This window comes from Festucalex cinctus, chromosome 15 (genome assembly GCF_051991245.1).
Source record: "Festucalex cinctus isolate MCC-2025b chromosome 15, RoL_Fcin_1.0, whole genome shotgun sequence".
Taxonomy (NCBI): Eukaryota; Metazoa; Chordata; class Actinopteri; order Syngnathiformes; family Syngnathidae; genus Festucalex; species Festucalex cinctus.
The window spans coordinates 12,668,782-12,687,370 of NC_135425.1; the positions used below are offsets into that span (position 1 = coordinate 12,668,782).

At 39.8% G+C, this 18,589-nt stretch overlaps 1 protein-coding gene across 1 annotated transcript; it reads left to right on the plus strand.

Moving 5' to 3' along the window:
- Nucleotides 1-792: 792 nt before the first annotated feature.
- On the plus strand, nt 793-16,661 carry ermp1 (endoplasmic reticulum metallopeptidase 1). Its single transcript, XM_077496735.1, has 15 exons — nt 793-1,186; nt 2,583-2,890; nt 5,613-5,740; nt 5,829-5,934; nt 6,610-6,756; nt 7,358-7,450; nt 9,210-9,422; nt 10,493-10,713; nt 12,608-12,782; nt 12,852-13,042; nt 13,119-13,271; nt 13,920-14,122; nt 14,185-14,300; nt 14,369-14,532; nt 15,979-16,661. Exons 1-15 carry the CDS (start codon nt 894-896, stop codon nt 16,159-16,161), a joined length of 2,694 nt encoding a protein of 897 aa, XP_077352861.1. The 5' UTR covers nt 793-893; the 3' UTR covers nt 16,162-16,661.
- The last annotated feature ends 1,928 nt before the right edge of the window (nt 16,662-18,589 follow it).

Here is an 18,589-nt window from a genome sequence, read left to right on the forward strand (position 1 = left end):
TAGTTCAGTACAATTATTCCTATAATTTAATTCACCTGAATAATAACTGTTTACTCTCCATCATGTTCCTGAATACAGCAGGAGGAAATAAGATATGTTAGACATTTGCAGATAATAAGTAATAGGGCTGGGAATCTTTTACTGTCTCACGATTTGATTCGATTATGATTTTTGGGTCTACGATTCGATTCAGAATTGATTCTCGATTCAAATTATTTTGGATTCAAAATTATTTGATTGACAAATGATTTCTGCTTCAATTTAGATATGCACATTGTCATCTGCTCCAGTCTACTTTGCAAGACAAAAATGACAAATAGAGACATTAAAGTGTCTTTTTTTTAGTTTAAACATTTATTAATTTTGTATTGTGAGTACTTTTTTCCACAAAAACAGCATGTGGGCTACAACTGCCTTTTCTCCTTCTTCATTTCTAATTTAAATAAAATCGATTTTTGGATATCAATATCACTTCAATTAATAAATGAAGAATCTCGTTTCTTTTATTAATCGATTTTTTGGCACACCCCTAATAAGTAACATAACATTAAATGTCCACAAGGCAGTTGTCCTTTCGCTTCCTGTCATCACAAAATGGGAAAAAGTTTCAAAATTTATAATACGTAATATTGTTGCTTTATGTATACACGATATGTTGCCGACACTCACAAAATGACTAATATGTCATGAAAAAATACAAATCAATGCATACATAATATGTAACGTTATGTTTGCTTTGACTCGCTTGCATCGTGACGCCACATAGAGGTCCGCCTTACTACGCAATTTGTCCCTCCTCGCTTCTCGTCCGCTATCCCGGAAGGTGGAGGAAAAAAAGAAAGCAGCGACGCCTGGGAGCGACGCTTGCAGCTGATGTACGTTTGGCTCTTAAAATGGAGAGCGAAACCACCGTCCGCAGAATAAAGCCAGCATTCGGGACGCACAGCCATGGAGAGCCGGGCCACGGCAGCCCCGGGACCCGCTACGGAGAGGACAATAACGGCTGGAGCGGCGGCGTTAATGAGCCGAAGAGGAAGCCCGACGTGAGCTTGTACCTGCTCCGTGAGGGGCTGGCAACTTCCCTGGTGTGCGTGTTTATTTTGCTTCTGTGGGGAATCGTTCACTTGTCTCTCCAGCAGCTCGTCATAGGGAAGCCGAGCGGGGAGTTCAACGCGGAGAGAGCCAGGTGAGTTACGTGAGGGGAAGCCGAACCGGCCAAGCTGCTTTCATCCTGGTACGGCGGCTAACGGTGTGGTTAACCTTTCCTCCAGTCTGACCCGCATTGAAACAGTCCGCCTGCAAAGTACAGTACCCTGCAGAGCCAGGCATTAGCTTGACAATGAACAATATTCGCACTCTGGTTAATAAACAAAGCATTATGTTGCACAACTGCAAAGTACAAGGCCATTAATAAACATTAATCCAAGTCCAAAGCAGATATTTTAATACAATCTTGTCTGCAGTGTATTTTGCTGCTAGGTGTGCCTTGATCAAACTATTTTTGCACCCAGATACTTAAAATGTCAAAATTGTCTCAAATGTCACGTTTTTAATTTGTTTAAAAATGTTATAATGTGGTTCTTTTACAAATAATATTTGCAACATCAAATTGAAGCTAAACCATTAACACATAAGTTGTAACATTTGGGTAATGTAATATGCTGTGCTTTATGGATAAGATTTTGTAGGAGAGGCCTGAGATAATGGCAAATTTCTCTTTTTTCCCCCTCTATTTGTTTATAAAACATTTTATATTTCAAACAATAAAACATAGTATAGTAGGTAACACAAATATAAAATTCAAAATATAATCTTGTAGTACAACCAATTTTCAATAATGCAGTAATGTCCAATGTTGTCTATATTCATGCTGCTCTAGCATTTGTGTGTGATGTACTCGCGTAGCTGCAGTTACTATGAACTCAGCTCACAAGTGATCAGTAAATAAAAGTCGTCATCCTTTATTAACACTCTCCAGGAATAAAAAAAAAAAAAAAAAAAAAAAATCTGAGATCATCTAAAAATATACCCAGCCCTGATGTCCAATCAAATGCTCGAATCGGGAAAATTCTCACACGGTGATAAACGCAATCTGACGACAAGCATTTAATAGCAATGGAGTATAATTGCTTTATGTTGCACTGCTGCAGTGTATAACTCATGTTTTTATTTTGGTAACTGACATCACTTTTTGTTTTCATCAAAGCTTTGGGTCATTGTGTATGTCTTAACTATGTCTTGGATCCATGTGACGAAAACATGATTCTGGAGTGATGAGGATTATGATATCACACTCGTGCTCTGGAGGTCAGCTGTCCACAAAGAATGCCAAACAGGATTAGCCTTCAAGTTGACCACTTTCTCCCCATGAAAACACATAGAACTGATTCAAAGCCCGTTGCTTTGCTCAATGTTGTCATTGGGACTAAATTCAATTTAGTTTTTGTTGTGTCAATTCAAATCAAAACACAAAACGTTAAGGCAGTAAAGATGCACATAAAAAAAGGGCAAATAACAGACCCCTGTGGGACACCTTGAACAAATAATTGATCCATTTTCTATAAATAAATCTCTGCATTCAGGCAGCACCTGGAGGCCATCACCAGCGTAGGACCGAGACCGGTGGGCAGCCACGAGAACGAGGTGTTGACGGTGGACTACCTGCTGGAGCAGATCGAGAAAGTCCGCGTGAAGACGGCGCAGGGCCCGCACCTTCAGCTCAGTGTGGACGTGCAGCGGCCCACCGGCTCCTTCTCCATAGACTTCCTGGGCGGCTTCACCAGCTTCTATGACCGCGTCACCAACGTCGTGGTGCGCCTGGAGCCCAAAGACGGCTCCGAGCATCTCATGTTGGCCAACTGCCACTTTGACACGGTGGCCAACAGCCCAGGTATCATTTTTTATTTCGTGAGTAGTACATGGCATTGTTTACCCAACATACGACGTTTCAAATGTTACTAAAGGAACTAGTTAGTGTAACAGCGTAAGGATACGTCGTCACACGGCACAAACAGGCTCACTCAATTACCACGATACCTAAGATTTTTGTGGGGGTTGGTGATATTTTATTTGTACTAATAGGGTGGCTACACCAGTGAAAATACAATCCATGTGTTTACTTTCTTTGAAAATGTATCCATCCATCCATCCATCCCTCCGTTTTCTTCACCGCTTATTCCTCACAAGGGTCGCGCGGGGTGCTGTCGCCTATCTCAGCTGGCTCTGGGCAGTAGGCGGGGGACACCCTGGCACCCAATTAACCTGCCGTGCATGTCTTTGGAATGTGGGAGGAGACCGGAGTAAAGGCTTATCAACATTTTTTGTACGCCAAATGTTAAGAGCACCTGTTATGTGTTAATTCTTTCGACATTTAATGTTATGAGAACGTCTTCAACATTTTTTGATCCACTCTACACGCTCATCCTCCTCTTTTTGTAATCAGTTAATTACTTGCATAATTAAAAAAAAAAAAATGACCCCAATAGTTTGACATGAACAAATATTCTGAATGTCATATGCAAACATTTATGAAACACTTTACTTTAATGCATGTAGTTTATTGCTCAAACACAGCCTATGCTGCCTTTACCCTAAAAATCTGCTGTCAATCTTAAGGATCATCTGCGGTCAAAATTAATAGTGTGATTAATCTGCGTTAATACAGGATTAATGCGATCATTTTGTTGTGATTGATTAGTTAATGCTTTAACTTTGACAGTACTAATTATTATTCTTATGTTTAATTGGCTTATTTCTAATAAATATGTATATAATTTATTTTCAAAAATATGTAGTAAAAGAAAAATATCTTAAATGTGCATTTTTTTACTAATTATTTTTTAATTGTATGAGTATTCATAATTAATAAGATATTATTTTGTGAGCTAGTGAAATACAAAATAAAGTAAGAATTACAACACATTTTATGTAAACAATTCCAAGGGGCAAATAGTTAAATTCAACAAATATTTCAGCTCGTTTGATAACATGAATATGCAGTGGGATGCATTAAAAAAATAATAATAATTCTTGATTCTTCATTGAAAAGCACAGATGCGTCCTAACCTATAATTAGGACGGCACAACTGAAGTGGTTCTTTTTGCCACAAGCAACCTACTGAAGCTGAAATTGATCATACTTTCATTTGTTCCCACTGCCAATAAATATTTTCAAGGTGTTCATCTGTTTTTTTCTTGAGCTACTCAAGTATTCCGTAGATCTTATCATAACAGTGCATCGGTTTCAGATTTCCACTAGTCAGGTCCAAAGGTTTTCAGTGAAAACAGTGGCCGTGCCAAACTTTTGATGTACTTTTTAACATCACTTTTCCAATGAAACAAGGACATTCCATTTGAACGTTTCTTTACTTGAGGTATTTATGCAACCTGATCTAAACCACCGTTCTCCTTCAAAACCGGTTGTTTGAAGCAGAACTGTAGTTCTTTTTTTTGTAGTTTTTTTTATTTTTTATTTATTTCTCATTCAAGGAGTTTTTGTCCCTCCAGAACCATGAGCCATTGCAGAATCATGTTCAGTGTTCATTCGAGTGCGTGTACTTCTTCCCTGTTATAAAAGGAAATCGCTAATGTGTGGAGAAGGAAGTGGCACAAGCCTTGACAACATACTGATTTCCTGACAAAACATTTTCTTCTGAACAAAACTTAGAGGAGTTTTCACCTTTTAGTGAAATGTTGTAAATAAGTGGTAAGGAGGTTCTGTTTTCCTGATTGAATGCTATTTACTAATTTAAAAAAAAGTCAGCGGTTTGTGTTAATTGTTCGTGCTATGTCAGGATTAGACTAAGGGGACAATTTTATTTTTGCCCTTGGATATGGTAAGATGGCTGCTTTTAGATCTCGTGGAGGTCCTTTGGGGGCACTGAAGATTAATATCGTTCACGTGAGTGATGGTGGCAGCAGCCCAAACAGACACACAACTGCTAAACCTTCAATCCGCAAAGCCAAAGCACATGATTTAAAAAAAAAAAAAAAAAAAAAAGAAAGAAAATGAAAAATTCGATCCAAAGAATTCTTGGGCCTCGATGCTAACCTGTCAGCTTTCTTCATCACATGCCCTGTTCTTTTCCTCCCATGGGGTATCACCCTCCTTTTTTCCTCCCGCCATCATCAACACAATGCAACCGGAGCCGGAGCTCCATCAGGTCGACGCATTCCTGGCATGTTTTCACACACGGCCTCCTCCCTATTATTCTCGCGTTGTTTATAGGCTTTTTGCTAGGTCACTGTAAACCGCCCTTCGGTATGGTATGGCGTGGCGCCGCTAATCTGTTCCGGGATCCTGGCCCACCCGGATTGCCCTTGCTCAGGTTTTGAAACTGTTATTTTCCCACAGGAGCGCAACTCATCCGATATGTTGCTGTAAAGCTTTATTAACTAATTCACTGCCTGTCCAGTTAAAATGGATTTTTGACATCTAAAGCCATCAATGGCACTGAATGAGTTAACTACAGGAAAGTCATGTGAAAGTATTCTTCAATCTAACTCAATTTCAAAACAATTTTTGGCACAATTTTTTCAGATGCATTTCCCCCCAATTGTCCAAGCAATGTGCTGTTTAAAGACTCACTTTTTTGCGTTGTCCTCATCCTCAGGCGCTAGCGATGACGCAGTGAGCTGCGCCGTCATGCTGGAAGTCCTCAACTCGCTCGCCAACCAATCCACTCCTCTTCGCCACGGCGTCATCTTCCTCTTTAACGGCGCGGAAGAAAATGTCCTACAGGTAGCACAGACGGATACATGCCCATCTTGTTTTATGAAATACTACATTTTGAGATTTTATTTTTTATTTTTTGGTCTGGTCTACGTAGGCCAGTCACGGGTTCATCACTCAGCATCCGTGGGCCAAACAAGTGAGGGCCTTCATTAACTTGGAGGCTGCAGGCGTCGGGGGCAAAGAGGTCGTTTTCCAGACAGGTAAGGAACCCATCTGATGCCCTTACACATTCGAAGAGGTCAAACGGTCTAAAAATTTAATACAGCATTTTTCCTTTTCAAAGAGGTTGAAATGCTTGCTCTAAGCACATGAATATCACACAATTTTGCCTTCTGCTAGCTCAATGCTAATATTCAATGTAAAATGTTTATGCTAACATTACTAGCATCAGTGTTGCGGTAATTCTAACCCTTTAAATGTGGCATATTTGAACAGAAGTACAGCAAAAGACAAGCTTATATATTTATTTAGCAAGTGTTATACTGCCCCCTGGTGGTCAAAGTGCACCGCCAGAAGGAGCAGCACAATGTTATAGCGATTGTAGCATATCCATCCATCCATCCATTTTCTTGACCGCTTATTGCTCACAAGGGTCGCGGGGGCTGCTGGCGCCTATCTCAGCTGGCTCTGGGCAGTAGGCGGGGGACACCCTGGACTGGTTGCCAACCAATTGTAGCATATCATGATTCACAAACATTTGAATTTAACTGTTGAACAGTTTTCTGAAAAGAAACAAGTCACATTTGATCACGGCTTAACAGTAAATTGTCAACCACTCCTGTCAGATTTGACAAATACCGTACCAACTAGCTAAACAAACATAACAGCGATGTATCAAATTCCCGAACGTCTCCTCCGCGTGTGATTCCCGACAGGTCCGGAGAACCCGTGGCTGGTCCAAGCGTACGTGCATGCGGCCAAACATCCCTTTGCCTCCGTGGTGGGCCAGGAGGTCTTTCAGAGCGGCATCATCCCCTCCGACACGGACTTTCGTATCTACAGGGACTTTGGTAACATCCCAGGTAACAACATGGAACAGGCTACAAAACATTTTTTTTTTTTTAATTTCTCAGGAATCCTGAGATTCCTAAAAAATGCTTGAATTTGAACTTTTTTTTTGGAGGGGGGGATAGTCAACCATTTCTGGATTATTTACGAAATATTGTATAAATGACAAATTACAGTAAAAACAAATTAAAGTAATTTAATAATTGTTACATTTAGACTGAGAATTAAAGTAATGAAAATAAATTATTACAATTAGTTTTGTAAATTAAAAATGCATTTTTGTATTTAACAAAGGGCAATTTCATAACAATGGCCATTCGGACTAAATAAATGAATTCATAATACTTCAATATAATGTAGTAATTGTGTTTTTGTGTTAAGAAATTAAACACAACAAATAAAAGCTTTAATTTTTAAGCTTCCTTAGCTTTTCCTAATCAAAATTTGGGTATTTATAGAATATTTTTTTCATTGATGGGATTGAAATAATCATTATTTATATTGTATGTGGGAAAATTAAATCTGATACACATATATATATATATATATATATAAAATTATTATTATTATTATTATTATTTTAATAAAAGTTGAATATACCTTTTGTTTTTGTAGGCATTGACCTGGCGTTCATTGAGAACGGTTTCATCTACCATACCAAGTATGACACGGCTGACAGAATTCTCACAGGCTCCATCCAGAGAGCAGGTATGCCATTAACAAAACACCTGGAGTGTTCCTCACTTTTTAATCACTAGTTGTACAGTAACGTCAATTTTTTACCAATACACGGTAGGTGAAAATCCAGAATGTGTCCCACAAACCATTATCATGTCATCCAAAGTCTGTTTGCCTGTGCTTACATATTAGGTCAAACTCCATAGACGACCCAATGGAAATGAGCACAATTATAAATGAACAGCTGCTACCTTAACGCACACGAAGCAACAACACATACAAACAAACAGACTCAATTACCTGTTGCTTGAATGATTCTGCTCCACCTAGCAGACAATCTGGTCTGTCAGCACTTAAAAAAGAAAACAAAAACACACACACAGGCAGATGCTGCTCTCTCCCTCGCCCCCTTCTCTTCTGTGTGCACGGCCAAAAACATGAATTATTGGCAAGAAAGTGAAGTAGTAGTATTTTTAGGCTGGCATGCAGCAGGCAGCCCTACAAGTGGAGTAAGCAGTAAGCCTTCACATATGCAAAAAGCAGAACTTTCCGGCAAAGCAAATGGCGCCCATGAGAACAATAAGTGCATTGTTTTGCACGTGTGTTTGTTGTGCTTTTAAGCATGTAAGAATGCAGGCAGCAGCGGCGCTTAGAATATTGGGGGGTGTCATAGAAACTTTTCCGCAACCACAAACATGAGTGGGCAAAATTGGCCCACCAAACGTTTGTCCCCCAAAAATTGGTCAATTTAATTAATTGGTGTTCCTTGTTTTGAAACTCATTTTTAAAAATAATTGGTTGAATTATTATGAATAATATGAATATTTTATATTCTTCAATGTGGCCCCAATGAGCACTTACATGATCAAGAGTCCTGTAATACTTGTTTAATTAAGTAACATTTTTTTTGCCCCAAAATTGTCAGTTAAAATTATTTTATTTATTTGTTCATTTACCCCAATATTAAGGAAAACAGTAACATTAATGTACCGGTAATCATAATTAACTTATTGGTCAATTTAAATTAAATTGTATCTCATACAATTAAAACCTAGAATTACTTTATTTTACACGATTTTAAAATCCCCCCCCTTTTTCTTTCTTTATTTATTTTTTTAACAAATTAGATAATTTTACATGGTTTTAATTTCTCATGTATTTATTTATTTATTTTTTTAAACGAATGATGTGGCCCATATGACCGTTATAGAAATCAACTGCTTGGCCACTCCTGTGCTGCACGCTGCTTAACTTTAATATTGGAGTTGCCTTATTTTGCTACATGACATCCCAAGAGTAGTAAAGTGTTTAATGATTGATAATGACAAATCTTTAATAGTGTGAGGATGGCGATGGAGGCTCAAAGTCCTTTGCATTTGTTATCGTCTTATTTAATGTATTTGAAGAGCGTTTATTCATATAAAGCATTTGGCAATCCATTGGGGCGTGGCATCTGTAAGAGCACATGACAGGCCTATGTTTGACAAATTTTTAATTTATTTGTTTTACTACTCATAGTCTTGGCAAAAAATGAATTCCGTGGTGGATTTACAAGTCAGTGTTTATATATTCAAATAGCACACCTATGTTTGAATTATGTCACGGTGTCTATTAGATAGGAGGCCTGAGAAGAAATGTGGCATTTAATGAGTCAGATCAACACTTTAATTAGTTGACTGAGATCCAAATTGACATTTATTGAAACGGTACACATGCCTATTTATTTGGGCATGTTTTGTATTCGACCGGAGGCTTCTGTTTGAGGAAATCTGATATTTCACTCATCTAGGTGACAACATCCTGGCCGTCCTCAAGCACCTGCTCATGTCGGAGGAGCTGGCCGACTCCTCCGAGTATCGCCACGGCAACATGGTGTTCTTTGACGTGCTGGGCGTGGCCGTGGTGGCGTACCCGGCCCGCGTCGGCACTATCCTCAACTACATGGTCGCCGTGGCAACCTTCGTTTATCTGGCCAAGAAGGCCAGACAACCAGGCAACCGTGGTAGGTTTCAAGTAACACTTCATTATTGTTGTTGATGTTTTGGGCCTGAGCATGTTATGCATGAACCCAAAAAAAGACTTAGGATAGGTTCCTGTTGGACGTTTGCATTTCTGCTAATAAAAAGATATTCATGCATTTGATTGACCCTATCTATAATGTAGTAATTTACCTTCACTGTATGTTTCAGAGAGTGCTCCACCGCCCCAAGTCCAAACAATAATAAATGTGCACTGACTTGATACTACTAGCTAGAGAATTAACTGACAAAACACATGCTAATTAACTAGCGACTTCATCAACTAGCTCAGGTGGTTTAGCTAAGTGATGAACTCAACTCATCTAATTAACTAGCATACTAACTAACAATTATCTGGAAAATGAGTTTACTAATAAAATACTGACTAACTGTCCCTCTTGTTTGCTAACTGGCTAATAAGTTTAGTAGCGAACTACCTGTCTTAATAGCAAACTAGTTCAGTAGCTAACTGACAAATTATCAAAAGAGCTAATTAGCAAATTCACAACCAGCTAAGTAGCTAATCAGCCAACTAGTGCAGTAGTCAACTATCAAATTATCTGTGCCTGTGTAGAAGTAACTGAATTAGCCAACTAACGAACCAAGTATCTGACTCGAGACCTTATCAGTTAAACTAAATTTGTCCAGCTAAATAGCTAACTTGGTCGAAAGTACTTGTTACCCAACTGGCTAGCTAGATAAGAGATTTACTAGCTAACAAAATAGCTAGTTAATTACCTACAAACACACTAAATACCAACAAATTAGCTACATAATTTGGTATTACGTCTTTATGTAAATTACCCAAATTACTAACATTTTTTGCCTAAATGGAGTTAACTGAAACAAACTAGCTCAGTAGTTGAGTATCAAATTACTCTGCAGCTAACTCACGAAATAACTCACTCGCTAACTATCATCCAATTGCTACCAAATTTGAAGCACATGCAAATGAGCGTCAGCAGCAAATTTTATCATTACAAAACTCAGTTGGACGACTCTCCGTTAAACACACGAAGTATTTTCATGAATGGCATCTATCTGACTTCCACAGGCGGGCGCTACGTTCGAGATCTGGCGTGTGCCACAGCCGTGGCGTTGCTCGGCTGGTTGGTCGCCTTCCTGTCGGTTCTGATCGTGGCTGTGCTGGTGACGCTGCTGGGCCGCTCCATGTTCTGGTACACCCATTTCTACGCCTCCGTGTGTGTCTATGGTTCCGTTGCCACCGGCAAGATGGTGCTGGTGCACACGCTGGCCAAGAACCTCTTCTACAGGGTGAGATGCATCTTCTTGCTTCTCGTGCTTCATAATGTGAAAATAAAAATAAAGAACCAAAAAATAATAATGATTTGTATTTAGCGGTAAAATAAATGTTCTATTTAAAAAAAAAAAAAATGAGGATTAACAAATTTGTTAAATTAATTGAAGTAAATTCTACTAGATACACAATTAAAGCCCAAAGAAGACCAAAAAATAAAATAAAATATCAAACAAAGCCGTTGTATCTGGAGAAATGGATGACCATCTCTTTCACTTCAGTGATTATGAAAATGAACTTCAGGAATAAGGTGGAAGATGAAGCGAAAATGTAAATCGAATGTGGCCCAATTGCAGCCCAGGATAGGATCCTCAGTGCTATGTGGGCTGAATATCGTGTCCTTACTTCATTGCCACTGAGGTTTCCATCAGGTCCGACGAGTTAGTCTCATACCGCACGATCTGACCACGTCGCAGATAAAGCTTCCTCTTTATCACACTGGGGGCAGAACAGTGACTCTCATTGTCTATGGGTGGTGAATGTGTGTGTCTGTCTAGACAATGGACAACTGTCCCATTGAATGTTATCACACTAAAAATTATTTGCTGCAGGGAACCAAACAACTTTTCTAGAATGTGCTAGTCCATTCAAGTGAATGCCAAAAGCACATTTGTTTTTGTAGGAATGTCATCTACAACTTTTTTTTATGAGGTTTTTGTGTGTGTGTGTGTGTGTGTGTTTCTAAATAAAGTGAGTTTCATGACTTCCTTCATACACGCTGTACACTTACTGCTCTATTCCTTCATAAATCAATTTAAAAAAATAGGCGGATCAATCAATTATTAAAATAATTGCTGCAACCCTTCTTAATACTGAGGTAGCCAAGCCTCAACAAAGTCAAACTCAACAGCTAAAATCAAATCAAATTTTGTTTATATAGCACATTTTAGATCAGGGTTGTCAAACTCATATTAGCTCAGTGGCCGCCTGGAGGAAAATGTATTACCGTGGGCCGGATCGGTAAAATAATGGTATATAACTTAGAAACAATTGCTGTCAATTATACACAGATTTTCGCTATTATTAGACCGGTCCTAAATTACCGAGCTCTACTGTAATATTGTTCCAAAAAATAACAAGAATGCAAATTGAAAGCGACAACAGTTTGCCTGTGTGAGTTCCGGATATGTTAAATCTACCCGTTTTTGCATATAAGTTGTTGACAGAATGCATTGTGTGGCGCAGTTAACGTTATAAGGACATTAATCCTTTTCATATGTATTTGTGCTACCAGTAATTGAATTTGTGTCGTATTTAACACGTTTATGTTGGTCTATTATTTAAAAAAACAAAAACAAACATTTTTTAACGAAATCGTAAATAAGTTGTGTGTAAAATGATATCCAAGATGGTTCCGCATAGAAGTTGTATTGCTTATCTGAGGACTGCTTGTGAAATTACGATTACATTACAATTTTTTTTTTTCTTGGAAAAATCATCTCGCGGGCCGCATTAAACCCCTTTGCGGGCCTGATCCGGCCCGCGGGCAGTATGTTTGACACCCCTGTTTTAGATAGATAGTTAGCTAGCTAGCTAACTAGCTAAACAGCTAAAATCAAATCAAATTTTGTTTCTATAGCACATTTCAGCTAGCTAACTATCTGTAGCTAACTATTTAAACAGCATAATCAAATAAAATTTTGTTTATATTAGCACATTTGAGCTAGCTAGTTAGCTAGATAGCTAACTGTAGCTAACTAGAGAGCTAATTATACCGATCTGATCTGAAAAATTAGCAAATTAGCTAACTCACTCCAAAATGAAGTACTACATACATAGTTCAGTAGCTTACTAGTTAACTAAATACTGAGCGAGCATAAGTATCAAACTCAATGTGCGTTTTGTGTTCAGGGCGTGCGCATGGTGGAGCTGGGTGAGCTGTACTTGGACGTGAGCCTGCTGCTGTGGTGCTGCAGCCTGCTCTGGATGACCCAGCGTGGCCTCTGCTCGGCCTACGTCCCCATGCTCATGGTGGCCTTCCCGCTGATCACCAAGCTGCTGCTCGCCAACGAGTTCAAGAACAGAGGCTGGTCACATTTATACAATAATATCTAGAAGGTGCCGTCCTGAATGAGCTTCTGTGTGATCGGCGTAGGGGCCTCGCTCAAGTACAGCGTCCTCTACCTGGCGGGCCTGGCTTTGCCCTACCTGCACATCATGTTCCTCATCTGGGTGGTCTTCGAGATCTTCACGCCCATCATGGGCCGCAGCGGCACCGAGATCCCCCCCGAGGTGGTCCTGGCTACCCTGGTTACCATCGCCACCGTTTTGCTCTCCTCCTTTTTCGTGAGTGGCCGCCGTTTCTTTCCGCAGACCCCCCCCCGTGACAAGTTTTGGTCATTTGTGTTGGTTTTATTTGCAGCTCCACTTCATCTACTTGGTGAGGAGCACAAAGGGGATTCTGGCGGGCCTGGGCTCCGTTTTTGCGTTCGTCTTCCTCTTGGTGTCCAGCGGACTCCTTTTCCCTTATTCGGGAAGTCCAGATAGTCCGCGCCCCAAGAGGGTCTTTCTACAGGTTGGTTTGGGATGCACACGGGTTAAGGTTTCAAAGTAGGGTTTGCTGACAAGGTTATGATTTCTGAGGTTTCAAATGGTTTCCAGCAGGGTTAAGGGTTCAAAGTATGGTTTCAAGACAGGTTTAAGGTTTCATAACAAGGTTTCAAAATAGGTTAAGGTTTCAGTGTAGGCTTTATGAACAAAGTTGGGGTTTCAAGACATTACAGTTTTAAAGTAGTGTTTTAAAATAAAGTTAAGGTTTCAAATTAGTCTTTGAAACTAATTAAGGTTTCAAGACAGGGCTTGGGTTTCAAACTGTTATGGCCTTCAAACCAAGGGTCGGTTTCAAAATAAGGCTTTGAGACATAGGGTTTCAAGACCGAGTTGGGAATTTAAGCCAAGAATAAGAGATTTTGTTTTGTTTTTGTTTTTTTAAACCAGGGTTGCATTTTTAAAGTAGGTTTTACAGACATAATGACCATTTCAAGCCTGATTAAGGTTTAAACACAAGATTAGCGTCCAGGTAGGGATATGGCATAAAATTAGCATTTCAAGAAAGGGTTGATGTTTCTATTTACTTTTGTTTTTATGCTATGTTTTAAGGCATCACGAGGGTTTGTGAAAATACTTATATTAGCCCGTGTTTTGCACTCTGCTTGCTCCCCAGCACACGACACGCACCTTCTACGACATGCACGGCCGCGTGGAGGCGCGCGACTCCGGCGTGTGGATCAACAGCTTCGACTACACGGGCATGAAGCACGTCACGCCGCACGTACCCCAGATCCACGACGGCGTGCGTGCCCGTTGCCGCGACGACCACCCCTTCTGCGGCTTTCCGTGGTTCCTCCCCGTCAAGTTCCTCACAAAGTGCGTCGCCTCGCTTCGTCCCTTCGCCGTCCCGTCCTTTTAACGCTGAGACTTCTTGGCAGGAATAACTGGTACGTCCCCGCTCCCGACGTGAATCCAAGCTCCCCGGTGGACTTCCAGCTGGTGTCCAAGGAGGACACCGGCTGGGGGACTGTCAAGATGACGTTCAACGTCAAAGGTAGGGAAGCGCCCCCTAGTATCCCCCCTCGGCTATGCGGCATCCCCTCATTTTAGTGTGCCGCACAGGGCCGAGCCACATGTCGCTCTACTTGATGCCTCACCGCGGAGCGAGTCTCTCCACGTGGTCCTTCGGGGATGGCACGCCACAGTTTGACGTGAGCGGCGAATATTTCATCTTCTACTCGCACGGCCTGGATGCATCTGTATGGACGTTCTGGTTTGAAATACAGGTACATTCATTGGCACCATTCACAAAAAGACATTCATTCAGTAAATGTTTAAAATATATATGAACATTTCTGCTTCGATCATTTCTTCATTTAAAAAATTACGTGTACAGAAATCTATGCAGTATTATAAAAAATACAAAGTAAACATTTTTTTATTATGATTTTTTTTTTTTCTCCCCATTTTAAAATAATTCACTGCCATGGGCTATAAGATGTCGACTTTCCATTTTAACTTGGCTGGCAGTGAATGAGTTAAAGAAAAAAAAATATGATTTTTATTGCATTTTTTTATGCTGGCTTTGTTTAGTGAAGAAAGAAATCAGTGAAAATAATTTTAAAATGTAAAAATGTGTAAAGCCAAGTTATTTTGTATTATTTTTTTTTTTTTTTACATAAAATATTTTTTCCAATATATATTTTTTACTTGAAAATGAAAACTTCAGCTGGCCTAATTTATTCATTTTAAAAGAAAAAGTTGGTCTGGTTTATTTTAAAAGAAGAAGTAAGTTAGTGGAAATCTAGACAAATATTTTTATCATGAAAAAAAGGAAGAAAAGTTTTAAAAAATCTAGTCATAGTAGTATTTCTAAAAATTAGTTTTTTTTAAAATATATAATTTTGAAGTTTAGTAAGTATCCACACGTTACAGTTTTAGGTAAAATGTAAGGTAAGATAAAAAACAAACAAACAAAAAAAACAATAATAAATGTAATGTAGAAAATGTCTGCTGCAGGGATAATTTCATAATTTTAAAAGTAAAAAAAATCAAGAAAACTTTTAAAAACTGTTGCCGGCCGCTTTTGTTTTAGTATTGAGTAACAGATACCAAGTAAAAAATGTTTTGTTTTGTTTTTCTTTTGTTTTTAACTATAGGTGGAAAATATCTTTAAAATATTAAAATAAAATTAAAAAAAAACCTTTGCATTATTATTATTATTATTATTATTATTAGCATTATTATTATTTACTTTTAAAAAAAGCTTTAAAAAACTAAGTAAAACAAAATACATAAAACTTGACCCATTTTATGATTGTAAAAGAAATTTAGAGAAATATTTACTGTCCTTTTTTAATTTTAAAGTAAAAAATAAGAAATTTAGAATAAAAAAAAAATACTTTATTACACATTTCTGCGATCCCTATTTAAATGATTAATTAAAAGGTACGTTTAAAAAAAAAGACAAATTACTAATTGGGGGGAATAGAATAGCAAAATCGTCAAATATATTATTTGTTCTAGATACCATTAGATGACAACAATTAAATGGAGAGAATCTTAAAGCATCAACACCATGCATTTGGAATGTCCACAATCATGTTCCATAAAAGACCTCATTTGAAATATGATTCAGTACAAACAAATTCTCCACGAAGCTCATCAATTGCGCTCGCTAGTATACCATACACAGGCAAACACACGTTCCACTGTGGCCTTGTTGTCTCCAGCCGCCCAGAGAAGCGTCCCCGTCGGCGTGGGACCCCGAGGGGATGATCTCGGTGGCCATCTCCACCCACTACTTCTTCGGGGAGGACCAGAAGACGCCTCGGCTGGAGGAACTCCTGAGCCAGTTCCCCTCGTGGGCCTTCCCCTCGTCCTGGGTCTGCACCTACGACTTGTACCGATACTGAGGCGCCAACACTGGTTCTCCATGCCTTTAACACACACTCGCACACGCACACACGACCTGAGAGACCCCCAGCATCACTGTGTCCGTAGCAAACACGTTTATTTTGTTGATCTCTAATCTGTGGTGCCTTTTTTTCTCCCCCCCCCCCCTCACGTGCTAACAAGCTAACATGCTACCTCTCCTATTCATCAGCATACTGGTCACTGTCAGCAATGCACTCTACAACTTTTGACTGCTTACTGTTTCAAAGTTGGGTTCCGTTCAGATTTCGAAATTTCGGTTTCAAACTCGGGTTTTAAGGCGGGATTAGGGTTTCACATGAAAGAGCACGCTGATGATGATGCTACCTCTCCTCCACTATCCACTTTAAATCGTCTTTGAAACTGGAAACTTTTTTTTTTCACCTCTCACTGGATGACGTTAGCATCAAAGCTAACGGGAAGCTAACTCAGTCGAAACGAGTGCCTGGAAGTTCCGAAAAATACCAAGCTGTGAAATCCATTTTGTGTTTGTTGTTGTCGTCTTTGAAATGTCGAGAGGCGGGAAAATTGGCAACGCGGTCTGACGGGTTGTGGGTGTTGCCGTGGCAACAGTAACACAAGCCAACGGTTGCTCTTTAGCAGGGATGGCCATTACAATAATCAGAAATGATCCATTTAAAAAAAAAAAAAGAAAAGAAAAGCTGCATCCAAATAACAAAAGTTCAAGACAGTATTACGGAATCAAATTAGGGTTTGACACCAGGATTAGGACTTAAAATTGAGGTTTGAGGGCAGGATAACCTTAACTCTAAAACCGGGTTCAGGGTATCTGTCCAAAAACACGACAGTTGTGTGTCTTCAGTCGCGTTCCCCAAGTTGGTAGGTGAGGATCTTGGTTACACTGCCCTCCTAAATTTAAGTTCCCTAAGCAGAAATCGAACCTGAGCCCTGTAGTGAGCAGTTACAAATTCATCCATCCATCTTCTTCCGCTTATCCGAGGTCGGGTCACGGGGGCAGCAGCTTTAGGAGGGAAACCCAGACCTCTCTCTCCCCAGCCACTTCAACCAGCTCCTCCGGTGGGATCCCGAGGCGTTCCCAGGCCAGCCGGGAGACATAGTCTCTCCAGCGTGTCCTGGGTTGTCCCCGGGGCCTCCCGACATGCCCGGAACACCACCTCAGGGAGGCATCCAGGAGCATCCTAACCAGATGCCCGAGCCACCTCAGCTGGCTCCTCTCAACTTGGAGGAGCAGCGGCTCGACTCTGAGTCCCTCCCGGATGACCGAGCTTCTCACCCAATCTCTAAGGGAGAGCCCGGCAACTCCAGAGTGGAAGAGAGTCCAACTCGTCTCGAGAGGACTGGTACCAGAGCCCAAGCTGTGTGTGGAGGCGAAGAGAGGTGACATTCCATGTCCCGAGAGCCAGCTTCTGTAGCTGGGGATCAGTCCGCCAAGGTTTCCGCCCTTTAAAATTAGGGTTTAAAAATAATGATTGAGTTCAATTTAGGGTTGAGGTTTCAAGATGTGGTATAAAGTCAGGATTTCAATGCAAGGTGCGGCCAAATTCGGTGTGCATTATGGCAGTCGTTCAGCACACGACGATTACCATCACTTCCATCAACCATCCTGTTGCTAATCTTCAAATAGTGTCACGCACGCAAACACATGCAACACGTACACTTGTTCACGCACACATCGTACACGCACGCACACAGCCGTGTCACACACTCAATCGGATGGTTTGCACTACGTGTGAGCAGTTTGACTGTCAAAATGGCCGACACACTTGAGAAAAGTACGCGTCCCAATATTTTTGTTCACATTGCCTACTACACAAGACGAGTTGAAAGCTAAATGAACGGTTAGACAGAGATGGGAACAGTACTGACATGATCTACTTGAGTAAAAGTAACATTTTTTGTTTAAAAAAATACATTTTAAAGTACAGACTCTGAAATGTGCTTGATTACAAGTAAAACGTATTTTTAGCGCATATTTCCAATTACAAGCTGGAATGTAGGAGACTTTATGTCACACTTCATATGATTGGTTGCTTTTTCTTCCAGGTCTTATTTTCATTTTTCATTTTCAAGCAATTTAAAACAGAAATGAAGACCCTGTTTTGAAAATGAACCAAGTAAAAAGTACAGATACTCATGTTAAAATGTAACAGATAAAAGTAAAAAAGTACTCAGCCTTACTCATTAACAACCTAATCAACTTAATTACAGTAACTTAAGTATTCCTTCCCATCTCTGCTTTGAGATAATTTAATGTTTTGTTTTTTTTTGTTGACTTTTGGCTCCCGTTACGTTAGGTCCTCAATAAGAATATGTGGCTTTAGTTTGCTTTAGGGTTTTAAAAATTGTTGCAATGACCATTTCAAGTCAAAAAAAGTTTATTTCCCTGTGCCGCATCATTTAAAACAAATGAACACAAACACATAAATG